This window comes from Lipophrys pholis (assembly GCF_963383615.2).
Source record: "Lipophrys pholis genome assembly, chromosome: 14".
NCBI lineage: Eukaryota > Metazoa > Chordata > Actinopteri > Blenniiformes > Blenniidae > Lipophrys > Lipophrys pholis.
In genome coordinates this window covers 11565778-11588277 of record NC_137633.1, presented here as the reverse complement: position 1 = coordinate 11588277, position 22500 = coordinate 11565778, and the positions used below count along the sequence as shown (strand labels likewise).

At 43.1% G+C, this 22500-nt stretch overlaps 1 protein-coding gene across 2 annotated transcripts in view; it reads left to right on the top strand.

Annotated features, from left to right (window-relative positions):
• fndc3ba (fibronectin type III domain containing 3Ba) overlaps nucleotides 1–22500 on the top strand; it is an 88393-nt gene that overhangs the window by 16913 nt on the left and 48980 nt on the right. Inside the window, exons 1-3 of one of the 2 annotated variants that reach the window (XM_080480948.1) lie at nucleotides 1–134; nucleotides 6978–7123; nucleotides 10073–10148. The exon at nucleotides 1–134 is cut by the window's left edge and continues 58 nt beyond it. In XM_080480948.1, the coding sequence (XP_080337074.1) occupies nucleotides 7007–7123; nucleotides 10073–10148 (193 nt within the window). In that variant the 5' untranslated portion in view covers nucleotides 1–134; nucleotides 6978–7006. The remainder of the gene's footprint in view (nucleotides 135–6977; nucleotides 7124–10072; nucleotides 10149–22500) is intronic. The other variant, XM_080480947.1, reaches the window with a different exon arrangement.

The following is a 22500-nucleotide window of genomic DNA, read 5'->3' as shown; positions in this document are numbered from 1 at the left end:
ATTCATGTTGAGCATATGTTGGGGGAAATTACAGCCATTGTTTGCACTTTGTGGTCAGCTTATCCCAGTTTCTACCAGGGTTTGAAACAGTGGTTGTCTTCGGTGTCCTCACCACAGTGGACCGCAAGATCACAGTAAGTCTTCTTGCTTGACTGTTGTGTGTCGTCGAGATTATCTGGTTCTCTGCTTGTGTAAGTCGGATTGACAACATGTCGCTTCGTAAAGTGACAACATTACAATCCAGTCTGTGCAAATACATTAACGACTGACCAAGCGACACATGCAAACCAAATGCAGCACATTTGACTAAATCTCACCCACCAACAAATGTAGAAAAGTGTTCTCCTGCAGAAAAGCCTTCAACGTTCCAAACTCGTATAAATTGCCGTCTCCTTCACTGCCTATTCCCGGACAGTAGTGATTTGAGGGACAGCAGGATTGCATCTGAAATCAATGCTTATCTCTTTGTGACACGTTCACTTCTAAAAAGGATTTGTCGTCTCAGTCATGTGTGAACTATGCATCATCCTTATTTGGAAAGTCTGACCAGAAGTATTAACAAATGTCAGAACGAGCCATTTGAAAATGTCATCCAGACTACATCAAATCACAGCTGTAAACACATTCATGACAAATCTGTCACCCAGATGATGGATGATGAGTCGTGTCGGCCGACAAACAGAACGAAAATCTTATCAATTCTTATCAGTGCAAATAGACATAAAAAGTCAACATGAGCAACCTTTTGTTCCTGAAGACAACCTGCGGGGTAATAACACAAGGCCGCAGTGCTTGTTATTCTAAATATTCACATCTGAGATCCACTTTGTCTAGATCTTTTTTAATGTGGAAAAAATAGAGCAAAATTAAACACTTTGATTTGTTTTTGTTAATTTGATTTTTTTATTTTATTTTAATGAAAACGATTGTGACAAATCCAGGGAGAACTGTCAGCCTGCTTCCACTCAGAGAATTATTGGGTTTGGTTTGCTCAGTTTTAACGATGACGCGTCATTAGGAAGGCAGCCTGAGGTTGATTGGTGATTACAATTAATTGGAAGTGTGAAAGAGTGAGTGTGTGTTTGTTTGTCTGTGATCGATCTGTGATTGGTGACTTGTCTGGGGCGTCGCTTTACAGAGTATAAAAGGAAAACTTTCCAAGAAAATCATACCTCCACTTTGATAATTACAAACCATGTGCCCCCACTCAGTCCTCATTGCAGGAGACATGTCTCTGTTCTGTCTTAAAAACCTGTAAGACATCCTTTCATAAGCAGCAACTTTGGTCCTTCCCTTGGTTAAAAGGAGGTTCTCTTGGTTTCTTCCAGTTCCAGAGGATTATTTTATCACTCAACCGTAAAAGTTCTCTGCATCCCCTGTTTCGAGGTCTCCTTCGGCTCTCAGTTGCGTGGAGTCAGACATGCTCACATACGGATTCCCCAAATCCTCTCACTTTGATCTCTCCCGCTGCGGGACGAACAAAGTCAGTTTGTCGAGGTCCCTGTTTCTTGTCTTGAAAGGACACTGGACTTGCTTTCATCCAAGAGGAATCATTAGTTCAAGAGGGGTCATCTTCTAAACCTTAAGCACCCATGACCTGGGTGAGTTTCTACAGATGGTTTTGTTGAGCCTCAATATGAAATCCAGCCAGCGTTTTAGGGATTTCACTTTTGCTTTCTTTAACATTGTGGTAGAAACCCAATGATTCCCCATTTGTTTTGATTTTCTTTACATCATAAAGAAAGTCCACATGGTGCAAGATGGAAGTAGAAGTGAGCATGCTTAGTTTCACACTCTTTTTAGCTTGTGTTCATGGGAATAATCCACTCACTCGAAGCGAAGGGGAAGTAACAGTCTATGTTGTGCTCACAAGACAATTCGTATTTTTAGATGATTTATTTTTTTTTTTTTTTGAATGACTGCTATTTACGTGGTAATTGCTATACTTACCTGTAGTGTTTAAGGCCATATTTAATCAGGCCAGGGAATACCAGCCATGAATGCTCGCGCTTGTGTGGTTGCACAATTGTGTGTTTGTGCCTCTTTGGCTGTGTGAGTGATTGCAGGGAGAAAGGTGTGAAGTGGCGGACTGGAAGTAAGTCAGACAGTCTGTTAGGTGGTTGTGAATATCCATTATGTTTCATCAGGAGGGACAAACTGGAGTCACTGGGCGTGCGTGCGTGCTTGTGTGTGTGTGTGTGTGTATGTGTGTGTGCGAATGATGAATGACTGTATGAGTAAGGACTGTCATCTTATGAAGTCAGAGCTGCCCCTGAATATCTGGGACTGTGTGTGTGTGTGTGTGTGTGTGTGTGTGTGTGCAGCTTTGGGATCTATGTTTTACTCTATGCATTTTTTATTTCAGAGGGACAGTTTCCATGCTTACACTAGGCTTTCTGTCTCATGGTAGAGACACGTGTACATGCGCACAAGCACACATGCTCACTTATGCTCTCTCACAAACACATGCACGGACACACACACACACACACACACACACACACACACACACACACTCTTAGACAAGTGGTTGATTGTTTCTGGATCTAACATGGAATTTTTCTATTTAACATTTATCCCTGCTGGGAATCGACACCTTATTCCTCCACATTCCACCGGGGAGCGGAAACCACTCTGTGTGTGTGTGTGTGTGTGTGTGTGTGTGTGTGTGTGTGTGTGTGTGTGTGTGTGTGTGTGTGTGTGTGTGTGTGTGTGTGTGTGTGTGTGTGTCTGTGTGATGTTTCAACAGCAACATCCCTCCTATATTGCTTCCATTGTAAAACAAAGGTCAATCTTTATGGATTGATTCATTAACATTCCAGATATGTACATTACATCCTGTGATCAACATCTGCATTTCTTTTTTTTTTTTCACCCAATCAATGAACCTTAAAGAAAAACGCTTGAAAAATCGACAAAGTGGTCTGTGTGACTGGAGACAAATGGGTTTTTTTCCCCTCAAAGTTGCTTGACCATTGTGCAATTTCACCCATCAGTTCCTCCAAATTGTAGCAAACGTTGTCTTTAAATTCTGAAGATCGCAATGCCAAGAAGCTTTGGAACAAGACATCTATAAGACGAATGCAATTATATTCATCCAAAAGCTGCTCTGTGATTACCGGAAAGAGATAGTTTTACATTTTGGGAAAGAAGAAGAAAAAGGTTAGTTGTCTATTCAGTTTTATAACTAAGGTTTGAGAATGGTTTCCTCAAAAAGCAAACAAGAAACTATTCCGTCCACCTCTTGGGGAATCGACCCCAACGTACTAAAGGGTCTGTCACACAAACACAGCGAGAACATCAAACATTTACTTTGACAAACTTTATTCTGAGTGCTTTTTTTTGGGATGTGAAGCCGAAGGATTAGTTGAGCTTAGCACAAAACTACATGACGTTTTCATGATGACAATCCGTCCTCAGTTATGGCTCCCGAGGTGGAGCTTTTCGAAAATGCTCCAACTCCGTCTCCGTGGAAACGGAGGAAAACACTAATTTTTTGAGATGCTGCTACGGCGCAAAAAACCCCCCAAAAAAACCCCACACGCATAATGATGCATTTTCACTTGAAACGTTGACTTTTCTCTGGTGACCTGGATTGTGGCATCGGCCAGCAAAATCTTTAGAGTTTTGCATTTGTATTTCATAAAATGTCGAGCTTTTTCTTTAAAAGTTGGGGTTACCCCACATCACAAACTGCACGTGTTTTCATTTTGCTTCGGGAGCCTAAAACCTTACTTGTGTTATTTAGCCAAGAAAACGGTTCTGATAGAGTATATTGTATTTATTATGTAATTGAAGATTTCAGATGTGAGACAATGGACAGTACTTGCAACTGTGATGCGTATTCTTAAGTGACAAAGATTAATACTTGCTTCAGGAAAATTAGGGGTTATTTTAAGACGCAGTTGTTGTGAGAGATGTTTTTGGACCGTCCTCCGTCCTCCGTCCTCCGTCTTCACTCTTCATTCATCATCTAAGCCGACCCCTTAACATACTTATTCCCTCTCTCTTCCTCTCTACTCTCTTTGCTGTCTCGCTCTTCTCTTTTTCCTGGCAGAGCTGACAGTGGTGTTACCATCTGTCTGTGATGTGTGTCCTGGACGCAACTCTGCGTGTGTGTGCGTGTGCGTGCGTGTGTGTGTGTGTGTGTGTGTGTGTGTGTGTGTGTGTGTGTGTATGTGTATGTGTGTTCAAGGCTGGATGGCCAGGCTGAGCTGGGAACGGGGCTCAGATGGAGAAAGAAGGCGGCAGAAGAACAAAGTCAGGATTTAAAAGAAGAGATTGAGAAATGTTGAAAGACGTTGAAGGGATGGCGTGAGGGTGTGTTTTTGTTGTGTCAGTGTGAAACACAGCTGTACGATCCACTAACCCTTTCAACGACCTCACCGGGAGACAACCAGCTGAAAGAAAAGATGTGCAGTGACACACAGCTGGCTTTGGTGCGTTTTCTCTGTGCGCGGGTGCCAGAGAGGAGTAATGAGCTTCATGGAGGCTGGGAAAAAACCCCCCAAAAAACAATCTTAAGATGCATGCATACATTTGGGTTCATCTGTAATAGCCAATGCTAATGGCTGATAATTACAGCTCATAGCCAATCTCTCTGCAGCTATTTAGCAGAGATTTTACACACCCGCAATGAATGCAAACACCTACATCATTCAGAAACCGACCTCTGGCAATGAGTCTGTTTGTATGTGCGTGTGCGTGAGCTTGGTTGGCTCTAGCAGAACCTTTTGGCTTGTGTTCTTAGCTTATCTGCAGTATATGTGTGTGCGTGTGTATATATTTCCCAGGAGAGACGGCGTATGTATGTCTGCTGACGTAAGCGTACGGGAGCTTCAGCGGTTGAGCTGTGTATTCATTTGTGTGATGTACACTCTGTGTGTGTGTGTGTGGGTGGGTGTCCATACAGACCTTTTGAGTTTTGAGGTTGGGGTTAGCAGCTTCATTAAACACCCTGATGAGGACCACGTGCACAGCTGACACACGTCGCTTTTGCTCCTTTGAATTCTCTCCCGAAATCCAGTTTCGGTGATGCCTTGTTATTTTCTACTCAGAATGAAAAGCCTTGGTTGTTGTTTTTATTTTGTGCAGTTATGCACTTTGGTTTTTACTGCTATTCTTACGCAAGCAAGGACACCGTCTCCAGATTGAGTTTCCAGTTAGAATCAGACCCAGAGGCCCTCAAAGGGCTTCTCCTCTTTTGCTGTGTGTGTGTCTGTGTGTGTTTAAATGTAATACTCATTTACTTTGTTGTATTTACAAAGAAATCATCCGATGCACTTATTGCCATTCATTTCTCAAACTAAAACCTTATTCATCCAATGGTTCTGTTCTATTATTGTCAGAAATGCTCCCACAAAGAGGACATTAACTTTGATTCCTCCTGTATTTTGAAAGACTATTCTTGATAATGAAGAGCTTTGAGTTCGTCTCTCACTCCCTATTTAGCTCGGCCCCTTTAATCTTTTTTCTTTTATATTGACATGGTACGACTTGTTGGATTTTACTAATGCCTGAGCAAAGTCTGAGGGAAAAAAGCGTTGCGAGAAACGTTGGCGAATCCAATCTCCTTTTTTGTTTCTGTTTTTCTTTGTCATGCATAGCTTTTGTTAACTTAACTGTTAAAGTTGTTTGTTGTCGTTGCTTTTTTTTTTTTTTTTGCAACTTTGTTTAGATTTTAATTCTGCTCAGTTGTTTATTCCGGTTTGCACGCGGCTTGGCTTTGAACCGTCCTTCACATATGCCTCTCCTAATAGAAATAGTGTGGTTTAGACTAAAGTTCAAATTGGGATGGAAACTGCACGGCGGCAGTGAACCCAACTGACGCAGGCAATTTTAATAAAAGCTCCCCAACAATGCAAAAAAAAAAAAAGGAAAAAGAAAAGGTTTTCACACCTGATCGAAGTGGAAAATAGTTTTCTAACAGTGGAATTGTGCGATAAACATTGGTAGAGGCTGACAATTAAAAAACCAGTTAACCATTTACCAAAAAAGGTGGAAAGAATTGCAGTGTCATCGACATTTTAATTAGTTTTTGTACAGTGTATATTCAAAGGTTTGACCAGTGTAACTTTGTACGTGTCAGGAGTTACACAGCCAAACAAAGTTAGCTCCTGTTCATTGCACTCAGTGTAGACAACGTGGCAAGAAAGGGCATCGTCTCAAAATGTCCATTTTTCTTCCAGAGAAAAACAAGTAATAAAATAAGCAAATACTGTGACCAGAAGTTACTCGTGCAGCATAACACATGCAGGTCACATGATCCGCTCTGGCGATCCTGGAAGTGAAACACAAAGGCCTGAAAACTGAAAAATAAGTCCAATGTTCACAAAAATAGTCCGTTTGGTCGGTGTTATCCTGGAAGTAGGGGGCAGCAGGAGAAATCTTGGTTGTCTGGGGGGGGATGTTTTAACGTTCATTTCTGAGAAGGACAAAATCATCAAAAACTATAATTAGAAGGCAAAACTGTAAAAAAAACAACAGCAAAGATTATAATATCAGACATTCAGCCCCTCAGCTGTAACTTAGTGTGGCAGTTCGCTGGGTTTGGTGGGAGAGGTGCAATATGGTTTAAGCTTTTGGATCTTGGAGAACATTTGACCAGGTGGTCCTTTTTTTCTCTGCATTATTGATAAACCAGAAGCCATTTTAATTCAGTTGAACCCAGGAGTGTTACATATGCAGTCTAAATCATAGATGATGTTGCAGATTTTCAGGTTGCAGTTTTCTTTCTTTTTTTCTTTATAGACGAATCATACTTACCAGCTATCAGTGTATCATTTAAAGCCCAGTTAACAATTAATTGGACTGTATGTGTCTCCTGAGCTAAAATGATTTTGACCCCTACTGCTTTAAACTAATTTCACAATGAACATCTTTTGAATCACTTCATGTGTGCAGAATGATAATGTCATGTTTCTCCTTCCTCTCCCCCCCCCCCCCCCCCCCCCCCCCCCCCCTCTGTACTTCCCCAGGTAGGGCAGTTCAGTCAATTTCTCCATGAATGTACGTCACAATGATGATGACAGACCAGATTCCACTGGACTTGGCTCCGCCCCCCCTCCTGAACGGGGAGGTCCCTCTCATGCCTCACATGGTTAACGGTGATGCAGCGCAGCAGGTAAATTCACACGCATGAACACACTCTCACCCCAACACATCTGTCAGTCGCATTCATTTGTCCTTGCAGAATAAGACTTGACTGCGTGACCACGCATGTCTAAGACATGCGACGATACACTTCTTCTCTCTGTTGTTGGTTCTTCAGAACCGCAGGTGTTAATGCTATCGGTATTGAAATCCTGCCAAGCTGTTCCAGTAAAGAATGTTGCTTGCAACAGGAACACGAGTCGTCACCATGGCACCTTACAGGTGCAGTCACATGCATCATTCAGTCCTTGAAAAGTTTTCTTTTTCCACCACCTTCGAGCTGGCCCGCAGGCTTCACTGATGCATCCCAGGCCTTTACTTTATGTACTTTGAAAATAATCTGCTGTTTCTCTGCTGAGCCAACTGGATCACTTTCAAAGTGCAACCCCCCCCCCCCCCCCAAACTCTGCAACAGGGATCGATCAGCATAATTAAAAACATCAGAGTTAATTGATCTCCGTCTAAGTGTTGTTGTCACACATTTTTTTGTGTGTGTGTATTTGTTCGATGAGTTATGTTGTTGATGTTTATGCATCATCGCAGGCCTGTTCCGCTCACAGCCCAGAGGAAACGCGGTGGGAGTGTTTTGGCTGCGACACATAACAGTTATGGGGGGGGGGGGGTTTGGCTGTAGCACACAGCATTTAGGGAGCTCTTTTTATTGTAACACCCTGCAGTTTAAACTTGGGTTCCCAGTGTGGAATCAGCGATCTAGACCGTTGATTATATAGATTTGAGTCTGCATGTGTGTATTTGTTTGTTTCTTAGTGTGTGTTCATTTGTTTCCTCTGCTGTGTGTGCATGTGAGCGCGCGCGTGTGAGTGGGCACACAAGTGTCTGTGTTGAGTCTGAGGATATACTTCTGTATTTGTCTGCTTTCTTGTCTATTAGTTTTCCTGTCTGTCTGCTTGCCTACACCTGTTTTTGGCCTGTTGCTTTGCTACATGCCAACAACAAGATCAGACTTCTGTCAGGATTTTGAAAAGACGACAGCCAAGTATTAAAAAAAATATACAAGGGATATTTTAAATGTCGCCTTAGTGGTAGTTCAGACAATTAGCTGTTTATGTAAACTTTGTATAAATAAAATGTCTGAATCATTCTAATCTTGTATTAGATTAGAAAATGGATTTCCTCGGTTATTTCTTTCCTTCTGTGACTTCTGTGCCTGCTTAGCTGAAAATAGCCAAACTTGTCCTTCTTTAAGGAAAATCCCACTTTATTTTGGTCTTTCTTTCCGACGGTGCTGTGAGGCTGAGTTAGTGCATTGTGGGTTAGTTTGCTGCAACACTCCACCGAGTACCAACTTACTACCACCTCCCTTATTCTCAGTTCCAAATATATCAGAAAACCTACTATTTCCAGAGTGTGACATTTTAGGTGACAAAAAATGTAATGAGTTAAAACTAGTCACAACCAATTTTCTAATAATGTACAATAACATAATCCCTGCCAATAATGTACAATTTGGATCTTTTTCAATATCCTAAAGCCAAAAACATAATAACATACCGATGGTGTAACAGGGTATTTGAATCATAATCTATTAAATTATTCAATAAAAAACATATTCACAATATAATTTCAACAAATAATGAAATGATAGATAAACAGGACTGCATTTCCTCGAAAATAAAATGTTTTTGCAGGTTTTGTCCAGATTGCTTCTTAGAAATAGGCATAGTGGATATTATGCAACACTCTCAATTATGATTGTATTAAATTGGCCTTTTTTTTCGATATCATGACCTTATTGGTTGTTTTATATGTATAATTACAAACTTGTGATGATGCCAAGCAATCTTTTCACCGTGGCTGCTGTTCAGTTTTGTGACTTGATGCTCCAATTTGTCTGGGGAAAAAAACCCAAAAGACAGCTGATAATTTTTAATATGTTGTGTTATCAAAACTGAACAAGTGTGCTCACACACCATTTCAGTGTGATTGTGGCATGTGTGAAGTTGTCACACTAACCCTCCCACATGGTCTGATATAGGGGTTTTCTCAGTTCTTGAGAGACATGGGTCGCCCTGTACTATGCTGGGGTTCCCATAGCAACAGCAGCCGCTGCAGCAGACAGAGCAGGAAGTGTGTAAATGTGTGTGTGTCGTAGGGAGAGAAGCAGGTTAGCGCTGAGATGGGAGAAGATGCAGACACTAGAGGAGGAACGTAGGATATGAGGATTTTACAACAGCACACCTGTAGAGCCGAGACGGGGCTGCACTTGTGTGTGTGTGTGTGCGTGTGTGCGTGCATGCATGTGTGCCTGAATACGAGCACGTGTGTTTAAGTGTGTGAGCGTGCAATGGAGGGTCACCTGTTTCATGTCTACAGCCACGTGTACACTCTCAACAATCTGTATGCGGAGAATATGACGGTAAGGCATCCTTCATCTCTTCAGGCACATTTAAGCAGAAACACTGAGAAATTCAAAGCAGCGTCATTTGTCTTCGTTTCATTTATGTACACGCTCTCCTGGCCATACGTTTAAATTTGTGTAAGCTGTGTGTGTTGTGTACCTGTGTGCGTTTTCCTTCTCATCAGCATCGCTTAAAAAGAGAGAAAAAAAAAACAGTTGTCACATCAGGGTGTGTGTGTGTGTGTCAGTGTGTGTGACAGCAGCAGCGTCTCATCCATTAGCTTATCTAACACCTCATTCATATGTGTGAACTCTGTGTCCGCCCTCCTTTAAGAGCCGACGCTGGGTGTCTTATGTCACCTCTGCAAGAGTATAGGCAACCCAGCAGTGTCTCCTCTGTGATTTTCAGAGATGAATGTATGTTCGTGAAATCTTTAATTGTTTGATCAATCAACTTGATTTGTTTCAGCTCGCTGATTTTTTCTTTTTTTTATTGTTTTTTTCTTTGTGTGTGTGTGTGTGTGTGTGTGTGTGTGTGTGTGTGTGTGTGTGTTGGTCCAGGTGATCCTGGTGCAGGTCAACCCAGGCGAGACGTTTACCATCCGGGCTGAGGACGGCTCACTGCAATGCATCCAGGGTCAGTACTCTCTTCCGTTATTATATTATCACATTATCATGTGGCCTGCTGGTGGCTCTGATGTGTGTCACAGTGCGACTGGGTATTTCCCTTCATTTCAGTCATTTGCTTCGGACAAAAAGGACGAATGATTTTTCCAAACTGTAAAACAATTTTACTACTTTCAGTCTTCCCCAAAAGGACCATGGTGTTTCGGATATGCTAGTTATACTTACCATCAACGTTTCTTTAAGAAATCGGCCAATCAAGTCCAAGTGATACAAGGGGAAACTGGATTTTCTGAAGTACATTTCCATGACTGATGCTAGAGACTGAAACTTTGAAGTTTTTTGCTCTTTTGGATTTAGTCATCTAAAGAAACTTGTTAGAACTCAACATATTTTTCATTCCTCTCATTTCGCTCCCTACCATTATACCATCACACTCTATCAGAGGAATCCGTCGACTCAGGAGCACATATAGCGAGAGGTGAAATTTCAAGCATGTCTGATGTGGTTATAGTAATTCGCTACGCTCATTACAGCAAAAGCTTTTCATACAGCGGCATGAAGAGTTCTTAGATGTTTAAAATAAAGATGAACAAACTCCAGAGAACTCCTTCTTAGTTTTAGTTTTAAGCAATTTGGGGAGTAATGGATAAAACATAAAGGTGTCGCTAAGGAATGAGGTTGGGTGACATCCATTGGCGTTATGGCCAAATGAAGAGGTGCGAGATGAATGCAGTGACAGATGAAGACAGAGTGGGCTCCCTGGCTGCCTCTGGTATCGGTACATGAAAAGACTGGAAATGTAAGCCACTAAGAAGCTCTTAAAGACGGAAGGAGGTGGCGGCAACGTGGGATTTCCCCCAACTCTTTTGGAACCCTGTCCCACTTTGATGATGTCAGAGGTGTAAGCTGTTGCTCAGAAAACTTTGAAAGGACGTCTTTGTTTTTCCTCCCCATCTCCATCCCACTGTCTGTCTGCCTCTTCTTCTCTCACTTTTTCAGCTGCCCTCCGAGTGAAGGTTTTCTTTGAGACAGAGGGAGAGAGTGAGAAACTTTGCCCCCCCACCCCACCACCACCACCACCACCACCACCCTCCTCCTCCCCCACCCCCACCACAGCCCCACAGCACTCTGCATTGTAACAAATTACATCCCGCCTCCTTTTTTTTTTCTGCCTGCCGCCGTGTAATTCAATTTTTCCCTTGAATCAGAGTGATGGCCGCTGGCAGACCTACGGGCACAGATTATACCAGACAAAAGCAGTACATGATAGGTTGGACGGATGTGAGGACGTGCAGATACAGTCGACAGATAGAATTAGAGCTATGGATCAGTGACTTGTGAAAAGATGTCTGAGGGAAAATCTACGGTGAATAAATGAGTGGGACGCGAGACACTGATTTGCAAAAAGACAGTATTGATGCAGTGGGTGTGTTGCGGTTGTCTGTTTATTTGTGTGGTTGCATGTGGTCACTTGCTCACAAAATTTAGCATTGAAGGCACAGTCTGAGTCTGTCAGTGCTTTTTTTTTTTTTTTGTGCCTTTCACTTGCAGACAGTTAATTGGATGGGAGGCTGAGGACTCGAGGTCATGTTTGAATGCAGATATTATTAATGTGGGGGGCCACACACACACACACACACACACACACACACACACACACACACACACACACACACACACACACACACACACACACACACACACACACACACACACACACACACACACACTCAAATTCCTGCTCTTTCTCTCTATCTCTCGCTGAGGAGGTCAGTGAGTTTAATGAGAGGTGGAGTGTGGCAGTGTGTCTTGAAGTCGAACTGAGTCGCTCTTTAGACTGACTCGGTGTGATTACCGAGACCTCAGAGCTCCCTGTTTGCCCGTGCTTGTATACTTTTGTGCCTGGTGTGTGTGTTTGCACTTCAGCGTACTTGTGCGCAAGTGTGTGTGACAGGGAGCGAGATTACAGGGACCTCTGGGCACAGCCAGCGACCAGCTTTATAAAGTAACCTCTGTTTAGCTGCTGCACTGCGGTGCATGCATGCAAACATGCATACACACACACACACACACACACACACACACACACACACACACACACACACACACACACACACACACACACACACACACACACACACACACACACACACACACACACACACACACACACACACACACACAGGCGCGGATACTCTGCCAAAGGCAGAACCGGCCTGGAGACGTCAACACGGCGGCCAGAAGAGATTCTTTCATATGAGCCTTCAGACATTCTGCATGATCTTTTCCTGCCTCAGTTTTTCTCCCCCCCCCTCATTCATCTGTCTCTACCTTCAGGCAAACGGGGAGCAGAAAAGAGACTTTTGTATTTGCTGGATTGATGTTAAGTGCTGCTCATTAGCCTCGCTGCTGCTAAGTGCTACTGGCTGAATTATGCACTTTTATTTGAACTGAAAGTTTACGTAAAATTTTATTAAGCCCAACACATTCCATAACCTCAGGGTCCATGAAATCCCTGTACAACCACACTGAGCACTTTAAAATAAATTCCAATTACTCTGACACAGGGATGGACTGAGACAGAAAAAACCCAGCTCCGAACCTATTTTCTTTCTTTCGCAGATATCGTAAAACAACAAGGCAAAAACTACCCCATACTTATGAAACAGTTCATATACATTTAATTAGGCAATTCCCAATAAGGGAAGTGGAGAGTGAATTTACTTCTCTGAGCCATTATAACGTTGATGATTAAGGTCACATGATCACCATCAGGTACCTTTGATAGTAACTGGGAACTATTCTTGCATTCATTGTAATAATTGGGGCAGCTGTTCCTCAGTTGGAAGAACCAGTTGACTTCCAAACCCAGTGTTGGTGGTTCGATCCCTCATCTTGCTCTGCAAATGTGTCGCCATATCATTAGGCAAGACACTGAACCCCAACATGCTTCCAATGGCACGTAAGCAACCAAGTGTGCGTGAAAGGGTGAGTTTGACTAATAGGGTAAAGAGCTTTGAGATTGTTGTAGTGGGGGAAATGTGCCCCATCAGTGACACCCTTGAATTTTTTTAGCACCTGTTTACACAGCAGCGTCCCCAAATGTGAACAGTAAACTGCATTCGCACTGTTCTCTGCATGCGGTCCCGTTACATAAACACAATACCAACGAGTGGCCTGGCATGTAAACTACAGCATTATGAACATTTGTTAACATGATCAAGTATTTGCTGTTTGCATGTATACCTTTCCTGAGACAAAGTGGAAAAACTGTACTGATTCCTGAATCCTTACATCCACTAATGTGGTTAAACTGTAGATCCTTCCTGACTTCCCATTTGTCACACTGTACCATAGCAGGCACTCTGATTCTAATGTTTATTCTAATGTTTATTGTTTATTGACTGAAGTGTATGTTTGCGTTCTGGACTTTACTACAGCATTTAGATGGACTGTCTTTTTCAACTTTGAACATCACAAGTTTAAGGAGTTTTTTGTGTTTTTTTGGTATTTTGTAGTACTTATAGGTCGAAAAATGTGTCGAATTATCTATTCATCCATCTGGTGTACCTACAGCATTTCTTCGAAGTTAGGATCCTTAGTATTGGAGCCCATGATGGCACCCCCCTTCGGGATGTATCTTGGACAGGTCATCCGTTGCTGGACTGTGGTTTCAGTGGTCTATTTTCAGCTGTACACTATTACAGTCTCCCTCTTATCTTTTGCTTTGTTCCATTGTGTGTGGTCGTGACCCTCTGGGCAGTCTCTTTGTGCCATTGGCGGTGAATCAGTGCATTCTACTCTAAATCCTTTCCAGTATCAGTCTGCCAATTAGCATGTCGGCTATGTGATTGTCTGAGGATCTCCAATCCCCTGTTCAAACAGACTGACCTCTTCGTGCTCCGCAGGTCAGCTTTAACTGACCCCCCACTCACTCTCCCAGTCTCTCAACGTCCCCACCTTCCCTCTCCCTTGCCTCTCTTTCTCTGCTCCTCCCCCCACTCCAGCCATTCCCCTGAGCTTTCCCACACTCACATCAAAGCACAAGACTCTGGAGGGTGTGTTAGAGCACCCTGCTCTGGAATGCGAGTGTGTTAATATGCATTTGTGTGCATGTGTGTGTGTGTCTATGTGTGTTTTACAAGGCTGTGTTGGTTTACTGTTTTGTTTGCTCTTTGTTGGACTTTTATGAGGGATGATGAGGCCAGGGCTGTGAAGAGCAGGAAACTGTGCCCTGCCAGAGAGGATGTGACGTCAGGAGACTTGGGTGGCAGCTTCCAGCAGTCGTCCCACTGATGGAGTGCCACAGGGATGAGTTCTCGGACCCGCGAAAGTTAGCGTTTTGGCATTTTGAAATTATCTTCGTCAACTCATGTCCACTACTAGACAATTAGACCTTATTATTTGTACAATCGTGCATAAATAAACAGTACTACAGTCGTGCTACGGTAAAAGTCATTAATTTTAAAGCTAAAGCTAACGAGTGGCTGAATAAAAAGACAGAAGTCAAATATTGTGCCTACAACTCTTGCTCACCTTTGTTAGTCTTTATTTGAGAAGGGCCCAATCTGCACATTGTTCATTTTATAGTGTTTTAAATGTCAGATACTGAAAGAAGAGGAAGAAAATCCCTGATCACTTAATAGTAGATTTGTATTTTTTGCTATTGCATTTACCATATTCTTTAGCTGCAAAAGATATGTCCCTGCAACAGTATCAAAACCAAAAGAAAAAATCATGTTGGTGAGTTATTGAGGGCACGAGTGTGATGCATAAAATCTGGGTTAGCCTCGAAAAATATGTCAATATGTGAGTTTTAAATAAGATTGGGGTGAAGCCGTGCTGCACGTGTTTTCAAAACCACTCGTCTTTTTGAGAAACACAACTTCTCTTCACAAAAATCCTGATGTATATGGGAGATAGAGCATCCTCGATAAGTGGAGAAATGTCCTCATTCCCTTAAAAAGTTTCCACCACAGTGCATATTTAGTTGCAGAAAGGTCTCCTTGCTCCAAGAATGTTCTAAGTTGGAACTCCTACTGTAGTCAGCTTGTTTCTCACCGTTTTTCCCCTTTAGCAGAAAAGTGTACGCTAGGATCTCCTGGTATTGCTCTTGGCCTCAAACCTAGAGCTCTCCTGACTATATTACAGAATGGATACGTTATGTATGCAGAGGATTACACAGGCTTGATATATAATGTGTTGCTTCTTAGCTTTTTTTTTTTTTTTTCCTTCGGTACAGTATAACTGTATTTATAGAGACAATTGTGCTCCCAATATTTTTGGGTGTTCTTTCCTTTATTTTATAAATTATTGTGTCACAAATGAGTAATAACAAGTCTAAATGACTCATGAATACAAAGAAATGTGTGTTTGCAGCTGTTTTCTCATGAAAAGATCTACTAAAACGTGTTTATTAATTGTATGTATACATGTAACAGTGGTTGATTTTCCTGTACAGGCTGGCCTCTGGGAGCGCAGCCTGTTTGTGTGATGAAGTCCGTTGTCAGTGCAGCTTCACTGCAGTGATATAATGGGATCCATCGTGCTCTTTTCAGCTGCAGTCCTGGTAGCTTAGAGTACTCCTCTGAGAATTAATAGTTTTGGGATAGACTGCCACTGTTACCTCAGGACTGTGGTGTCTGCCGGGCTGGTTTTTCTTTGTGTGTGTGTGTGTGTCATCTGAGCAGGTCGCTGTGTAAATCATGTCAAGGTATGTTTTGGGTTTTGCCAGCAGATGTTAAAGCTCTGCTCACTTTTTTTTTTTTCCACTCTATGTGGTTATTACTGTCTGTCCTTCTCGTTACTGTCGTTTTTCACAACTTAAGAGTTGTCCGAACACGGATCGACCCCACTGTCATTAAAGAGGTTCCACTTACCTCAGCGCCGATCACAGTATAATATAATCACTTTTTCCAAAAGCAATTTGGACACTCTCAATCTCACAGATACTTTCCTTGTTTTGATGAGTTGATGCTCCATTAAAACCGCAGGGCCACAGTTCTTTAAAGATTGTACTGCTTTCTTTTATTCACCAAGTAGTTTTTCAACCGTCTGCAGAGCGTTCAAGTTTCACAACCGATGGTGACCTTGCTTTTGCCATAAGAATTGACAGTGACAGTTGAGTTGGTAACCATATTGCAATGGCAAGAAACAGACGTTTGGGGGTACACGTCCTTTTTTTCCAGGTAAAAAGCAACAACATGAGGTGGAATTGCAGGGGATGGGTTCATAAGATAAAATCAATTATAAATGTGGGTACAAATCAGATACTTTTCACAGCTGAAATGTTTTCTGTCAATCTGTTTTTTCTTTCACTTCTGTTTTCTCTCTGTTCTTGTTCTTTTCGTCCTTGACCGAGTGTTTCAAGTTTCTTCACGCTTCAGGATTTGTCCGAATTGGATGGACAATGATGTTGCTCTCGCTGACTTCACTGCATTGCTACAGAAGCTTGCTGAGATTTTCAATGATCAGCCGTGCGCCTGAGCGTGTCCTCGTACTCCTGGAGCCTTTTGGTGTAAATGGAATGAGTCGGATTAGAGAAATATAGTGAGGAAAGTCTGTTGGTCTGCTTTAGCAACAAGCCGGATGGCTCCAATCAAGCTGGAGGAAAAAAGGCACAATACATTTTTCCAAGAAGTGCTTAATTGAGAGTATTGTTCTCGACAGTCCTCTCGCTATTTGTAACCAGAGGCAGTGGTGGCAGGAGCTTTTCAATCATGCGTTGGAGTCCAGCTAACGCCCACTCTGATTGGACAGTGTGCGTAAAATGTGTGAAGTTCATAGTCAAGTTGACCTGTGTGTTGAACTTTTTGAAATAAGCTGATATTTAAGCTTTGTGTTTTGATGTTGACATATCGGTCAAGTCCAGTTGACCTAATTCAATTGCTTTGAGAGATTCCACAATGTATTTAACTTTGCAACCGAGCGTAAATTTGATTCAGTTGTACTTGACATACTGACGTTATTAGACACGATCACTCGCCTGTAATTTTTAAACAGTCACCAATACGTTTGTACTGGACCTCCAGAAAGATTATATACTAGTAGCCTCAGTATCTTCCACACCTGTATCTAATAAGCTTAACGTCACAGTTTATGAAAGAACAATTTTTAATTGTCAGATATGAAGATCTTCATGTGTTGTGTGTTCATGATTTGATAGTGCTGTAGAATATTTTCCTCCCTGGCTCTGACTCGATGACGTTTGAATCTGTAGTTATGGAATATGTTTCGTATCTTGCTGGAAACAAGGATAATGGGATGGGTGGAGATAGTCATGGCAGAGTGGGATCATATAATGGCAATCTCCTGGGTGTGTGTAATGCATGTTTGGCTGCATGATTCAATGTGCATGTTTCGCTGACATTGGTCTGAACTTTAGATGGAGGAAATTATTTCTACCTACTCATTTGTGCCCCGGTGGGTGGACTGTGAAACTGATTCTGATTGTGTTTTCACTGTGCACTTTGAATTTTTTGTCATGTCCCACTGGATTCGGTAAACTGGTCGCAGTTGGAATGAACTCTTAACTCCAGGTGGTGTGCAAAGGAATGTGATCCCTCTGGGCACTGTATGAGTGTGTGTGTGTTGGTTTGTCTGGCATACCTGCCTTTCTCTTTTCCCAGCTTTTTCTCCTCAGAAGTACTTTGTAAGAAACAAAAGGGCACAGAGGATTGGTTTGGTTCATTTGGTACAAGGTAGTTAAGAGCTTGACTTTTCTCTGTGTGTGTGTGTGTGTGTGTGTGTGTGTGTGTGTGTGTGTGTGTGTGTGTGTGTGTGTGTGTGTGTGTGTGTGTGTGTGTGTGTGTGTGTGTGTGTGTGTGTGTGTGTGTGTGTGTGTGTGTGAGAAAGCAAGCCCCCATAGAGAGAGAGAGAGAGAGAGAGAGAGTTGATTGTTGTTGTATGCCCTGCCCAGTGCTCACTTATAAACTCAATGCCCTCACACAGTAGGGCACAGGGAGACAGAAGGAGAAAGGGAGGGAACAGGAGAGGGAAAAAAAGGAACAGAGTTTAAATAAAATGATAGAATGAAACCGTGTACATAACGGAAGACAGGCAGAAAGAAGAGGAGGAAGAGAGAGAGAGAGAGAGAGAGAGAGAGAATCAGACGCTACATGTCTGGTCGTGTCTGCTGCCATGCATTCCGGGTGAGGCCACTTCCTCTATGCGATGACCCCGGCCACCCCTGTGCTGCTGCTGACTTGGGCCGGTCTGACAGCGCTGAGGAAGGTTGCCTTTGCAGTTGGGACAGGTCCTCTTAGGGCAACTTGGGGGTGGGTGTGGTTAGGAAGGGAAGAGTGACCAAAGCTCATGAGACTACTGTGTCTGTCTTTGTTAGTAAGGTTGTGTGTGTGCACGCCCCTGTTTCATTCTCTTTGTGTGAAACTGGGATCCTAATACCCTTTGGGTGGTAAAATTGCATTGTGACGATCAAAATGGCTTTAAAGGTTAACATGAAGTTTTAGGAATAAGCTGGGTTTGGCTCTAAGGTGGGTTGGTGAGGGGTCGGGGCTACTGAATGTATTATGTCAATGAGCACATAAAAAGTGGTGTGTTTCGGTGTGTGTGAAGGCAGCAGCTGTGCAGTGGGAGTACTTGCAGATTTTTCCAGAAAGAAAGAGAGAGATCTTTTCCAGGGATACAAATTCTTGGCTCTCTTGAAGCTCAGGGTACAGCTGGAGCACTTCTCTCTCTCCACCCTCATTCCCTTCTCGTCTCCCTCTTTCCAACCTCCTTCCCTTGCTTCCTTGCCCCTTCTTGTCCCATTTTTTTTTCTTTTTCGTTTCTTTCAGTTCCACCATAACTCCAACTTAATTTCTTTGCTTTGCCTGCTGTTTTTTTTTTTTTTTTTTTTGATCAAATAAAGCATCATCATAACACAGTAGGACCTAAGAATATTGAATCTTGTCCACGTGTTGCTGCTGCTGCTTGTAGAATTAGGTTCTGTTAGATTGGATCAAGCTTTATTGATGACATGCTGCTATGGGAGCTGCACGTTGTGACAGGACTCATCGAAGCCTCTTCAAGGAATCTCCTCTGAAAGGTGCCGTCCTGCACAGCTGCAGAACTTCCACATGTGATTGTTTACATTGTGTGTTTAGAGTTCACAGGGAAGCCCCCCGACAAAAAATTTTTTTTTCTCCCTTGCTCTGATCTGATTGGATGGGCAGAAGTGTGTGTCGGTCAATTGGTGGGCCCAGCCAGGGAGGCCAAGGAATGATTGGAGGCACTGGTTTTTCTAAGATGGAGATCTAAAAGAGAATCTAGTTTGACCTATATCATTTGTCTCTGTTCAGTCTAGCAGGTATACTTAGTTCAACTTATTCTCATTACCCAGCAGGAACTACACACACACACACACACACACACACACACACACACACACACACACACACACACAAAACACAGAAACAGTGGAATCTAATGTTGGAGAGTGGGGGAAAGTCCCTTCTAATCTACAGCTTCCAGTCTTGCCTTCTTCCCCCCCCCCCATTGAATCCCACACAATCTCTTCTCTTCTCTTCTCTTCTCTTCTCTTCTCTTCTCTTCTCTTCTCTTCTCTTCTCTTCTCTCCTCTCCTCTCCTCTCCTCTCCTCTCCTCTCCTCTCCTCTCCTCACACTTTCTCTGGACACAAACTCGGCGCTGTTCAGACTGTGACTCATAGAGCAGGAATGCCCCACATTAACAAGCGGAGAGATAGAAGGAGGAAAAGTGAGGGGAGGAGGTGGAGAGGGGAGACGAGCACAGCTGGATACAAACATAACAGGTTGTGTACAGAAGGGAAAAAATTAGTAAAAATGACTACAAGTACTGCGGTTTGCCTTAGTGGGTCAACATTTGAGAATTTGCTGCATCTTGAGGATAAAAGTGGGCAAGAAAGCGAAGGGAGTGAGGCAAGGAGAGCAGGAAATGATTATATGACTCTTCAGTCTGTTTACACACCAACAGCTGTTGCACCTCTTTTCTCTCTCCCTCTCTCTCTAGACATTTAGGGCTGATTAGAGAATGGATATAATGAGTCATGAGTGTCTGGATTGTGTACACTTCTGTGTGCACGTTCATGCTTGCGCATGTATGTCAGGAATATTTGCGCATGTTTCCATGCATGTGTGCACGAATGCCAAAGCTATAAGTGATGTGGTGCCTACTTTATGTGTTGCGCGGTTACTAATCCCAAAACAACTGCGTCTACATACCGTAGAGTCGCCTCGTGTGAACGTAAAAGAGACGGAGAGACTCTGTCTGTGTGTGTGTGTGTGTGTGTGTGTGTGTGTGTGTGTGTGTGTGTGTGTGTGTCTGAGTTACATAAGAATTTCATTATTTCATGCGTATTCTTTTTGGGTGTTGTGCCGAGGTGACCACGGTTTATGTCAGAGTACACCTTCCAGATGTCAGCGTGCGCCGTTGTGCAGGAACCACAGTGTCATGTCAGAGCAACTTTTGAAAAAACCCCACTGCACATCTGCCCAGGTGTCAATATGGCCGCTTGTCTGTGGTTGTTTTTTTTGAAAACTCTCTTTGTGTGTGTGGGGGCCTTTGTGTGCAGACGCACATTTGAGCGCTTCATGGGTATGCGCGCAGCTGCAAGGGTGTGTGTTTGTGCATGTTGGGATCTGGAGAACAAAGCGCGGCTGGGCTCAGTGTCCCTCCAGACGTTACGTTGCTCTCCTCTGGAGCAGATCCAGCGGCAGAAGTAGGTCGGCCGACGGCACCCCTCCTGTAGATTGGGTGGAGGTATGGGCTGGCACCCAGGCCCCATGCTCAACACTAAACAGATCGAGGCATGTGTGCTCCAGGGTCGTTTACACAACGATTATAGCAGGATAAGATGGAGATAGTAACATCGTATTGTGAGAGCTGTTTTGCAAGCATTTTTTCCCCCCCTCGTGCGAAATATCAAACTCAAGGTCTTTGACCGTTTAAAGGGAAACAAAATTCTTGCAAAATGATTGCTGGAGAACAGTTAAACAAAATATTGCTCTTTTGTTATAAAGGTTGTTTTGTTTCTCATACAAATGGCTCGAACACTACAAAACACTACAAGTCAAGACACTGGATATACTTGTTAAATAGTTTTAAAATCTGTTTTCTATGAAACTATACTGTAACTGTATATATTTTAGAAATTGTTTATTCACCATTTTCCTTCTGCATAACATACAAATGATAGATTTTTTCAATAAGTCACCTTTGATATGTGACTTTGATGGTAATGTCAACTAAAAGCCAACGATGGAATAAACAAAGGGCAGTTATGATTGGTATTTAATCACTTGACCAGACAGGAGAGCAAACCACTGCTTTTGCTTCTGGGCAAAAAACAAGAGGTGGGCCTGAAGACCTCAGCACAAGTCTGACACTTCTGTTTGGCAGCAAACTACAAAGCTTTCAGACCCCATACAGCATTTGGCTTGGAGAGGTGATTTTTACATAACTGGGGGCAAAAAAATCTGCCGTGCTGTCACAACCTCAAGAGTTATACTATTTCTTTCATCGTCGGTATTGAAAGGAGCATGCTTAATTTGAAACGCGAGTCCGAGGCAGTCGGTTAGTAGAATATAGACTTACAGGCCCCGTAGCGATGGTTTGTTTTCAACTCGCGACGTGCTGATTTCAGATGCTGATGAAGTCATCAAAGCTTTGATAGAGTCATCAGCCGGCATAACTGACAATACTTTCAGCTTGTTTCCTTATGACAGTTACGCAACTTTGAGTTCAGTAGCTTAAAGTAGAAAAGCTCAAACGTTTTAAAGAATGTGCTGACACATACCTACACGCGCACGCACGCACAGTATACACATACAGTAAGACTCAGTGTTCAAACGTAAACATCTCTTCGGCTTATGATTTAAATCCCACAGGAAATCGGCCTCAAATTACAGCCTGTTGCAGAGCGCAGAAATGTGGATGTTCGTTACATTCGTGGCCGACTCATCAGCTGTGGGTCCATTTGTGCACATGTCTGCACATTTGCGCGTTTGCATGTGCACACTCTCTGCGTCACTCTGCCGAGTTCCAGTGTCATGAGGGCAGAGGACCATAGGCAGGGTGGCGCAGGAAGTCCCGACTTCCTCCTCGATCACTGAGCCTCTCGACCTGCCCACGGCGGAGATGTCTGGCGGACTTGACTCACCGGAGATGAACCGGAGGGCTCCTCAGATTGTGTATTAATATGTTGTTGCACATGGGTGGAGGCTCAAACAGCCCAGACTGTGTACATGCAGTACACAGTGCTATTTTAAAGTTGTCTCCCACATTTCCTGCTAAATCAGCCCCCTCTCTCTCTCTCTCTCTCTCTCTCTCTCCTCTCTCTCTCTCTCTCTCTCTCTCTCTCCTCTCTCTCTCTCTCCTCTCTCTC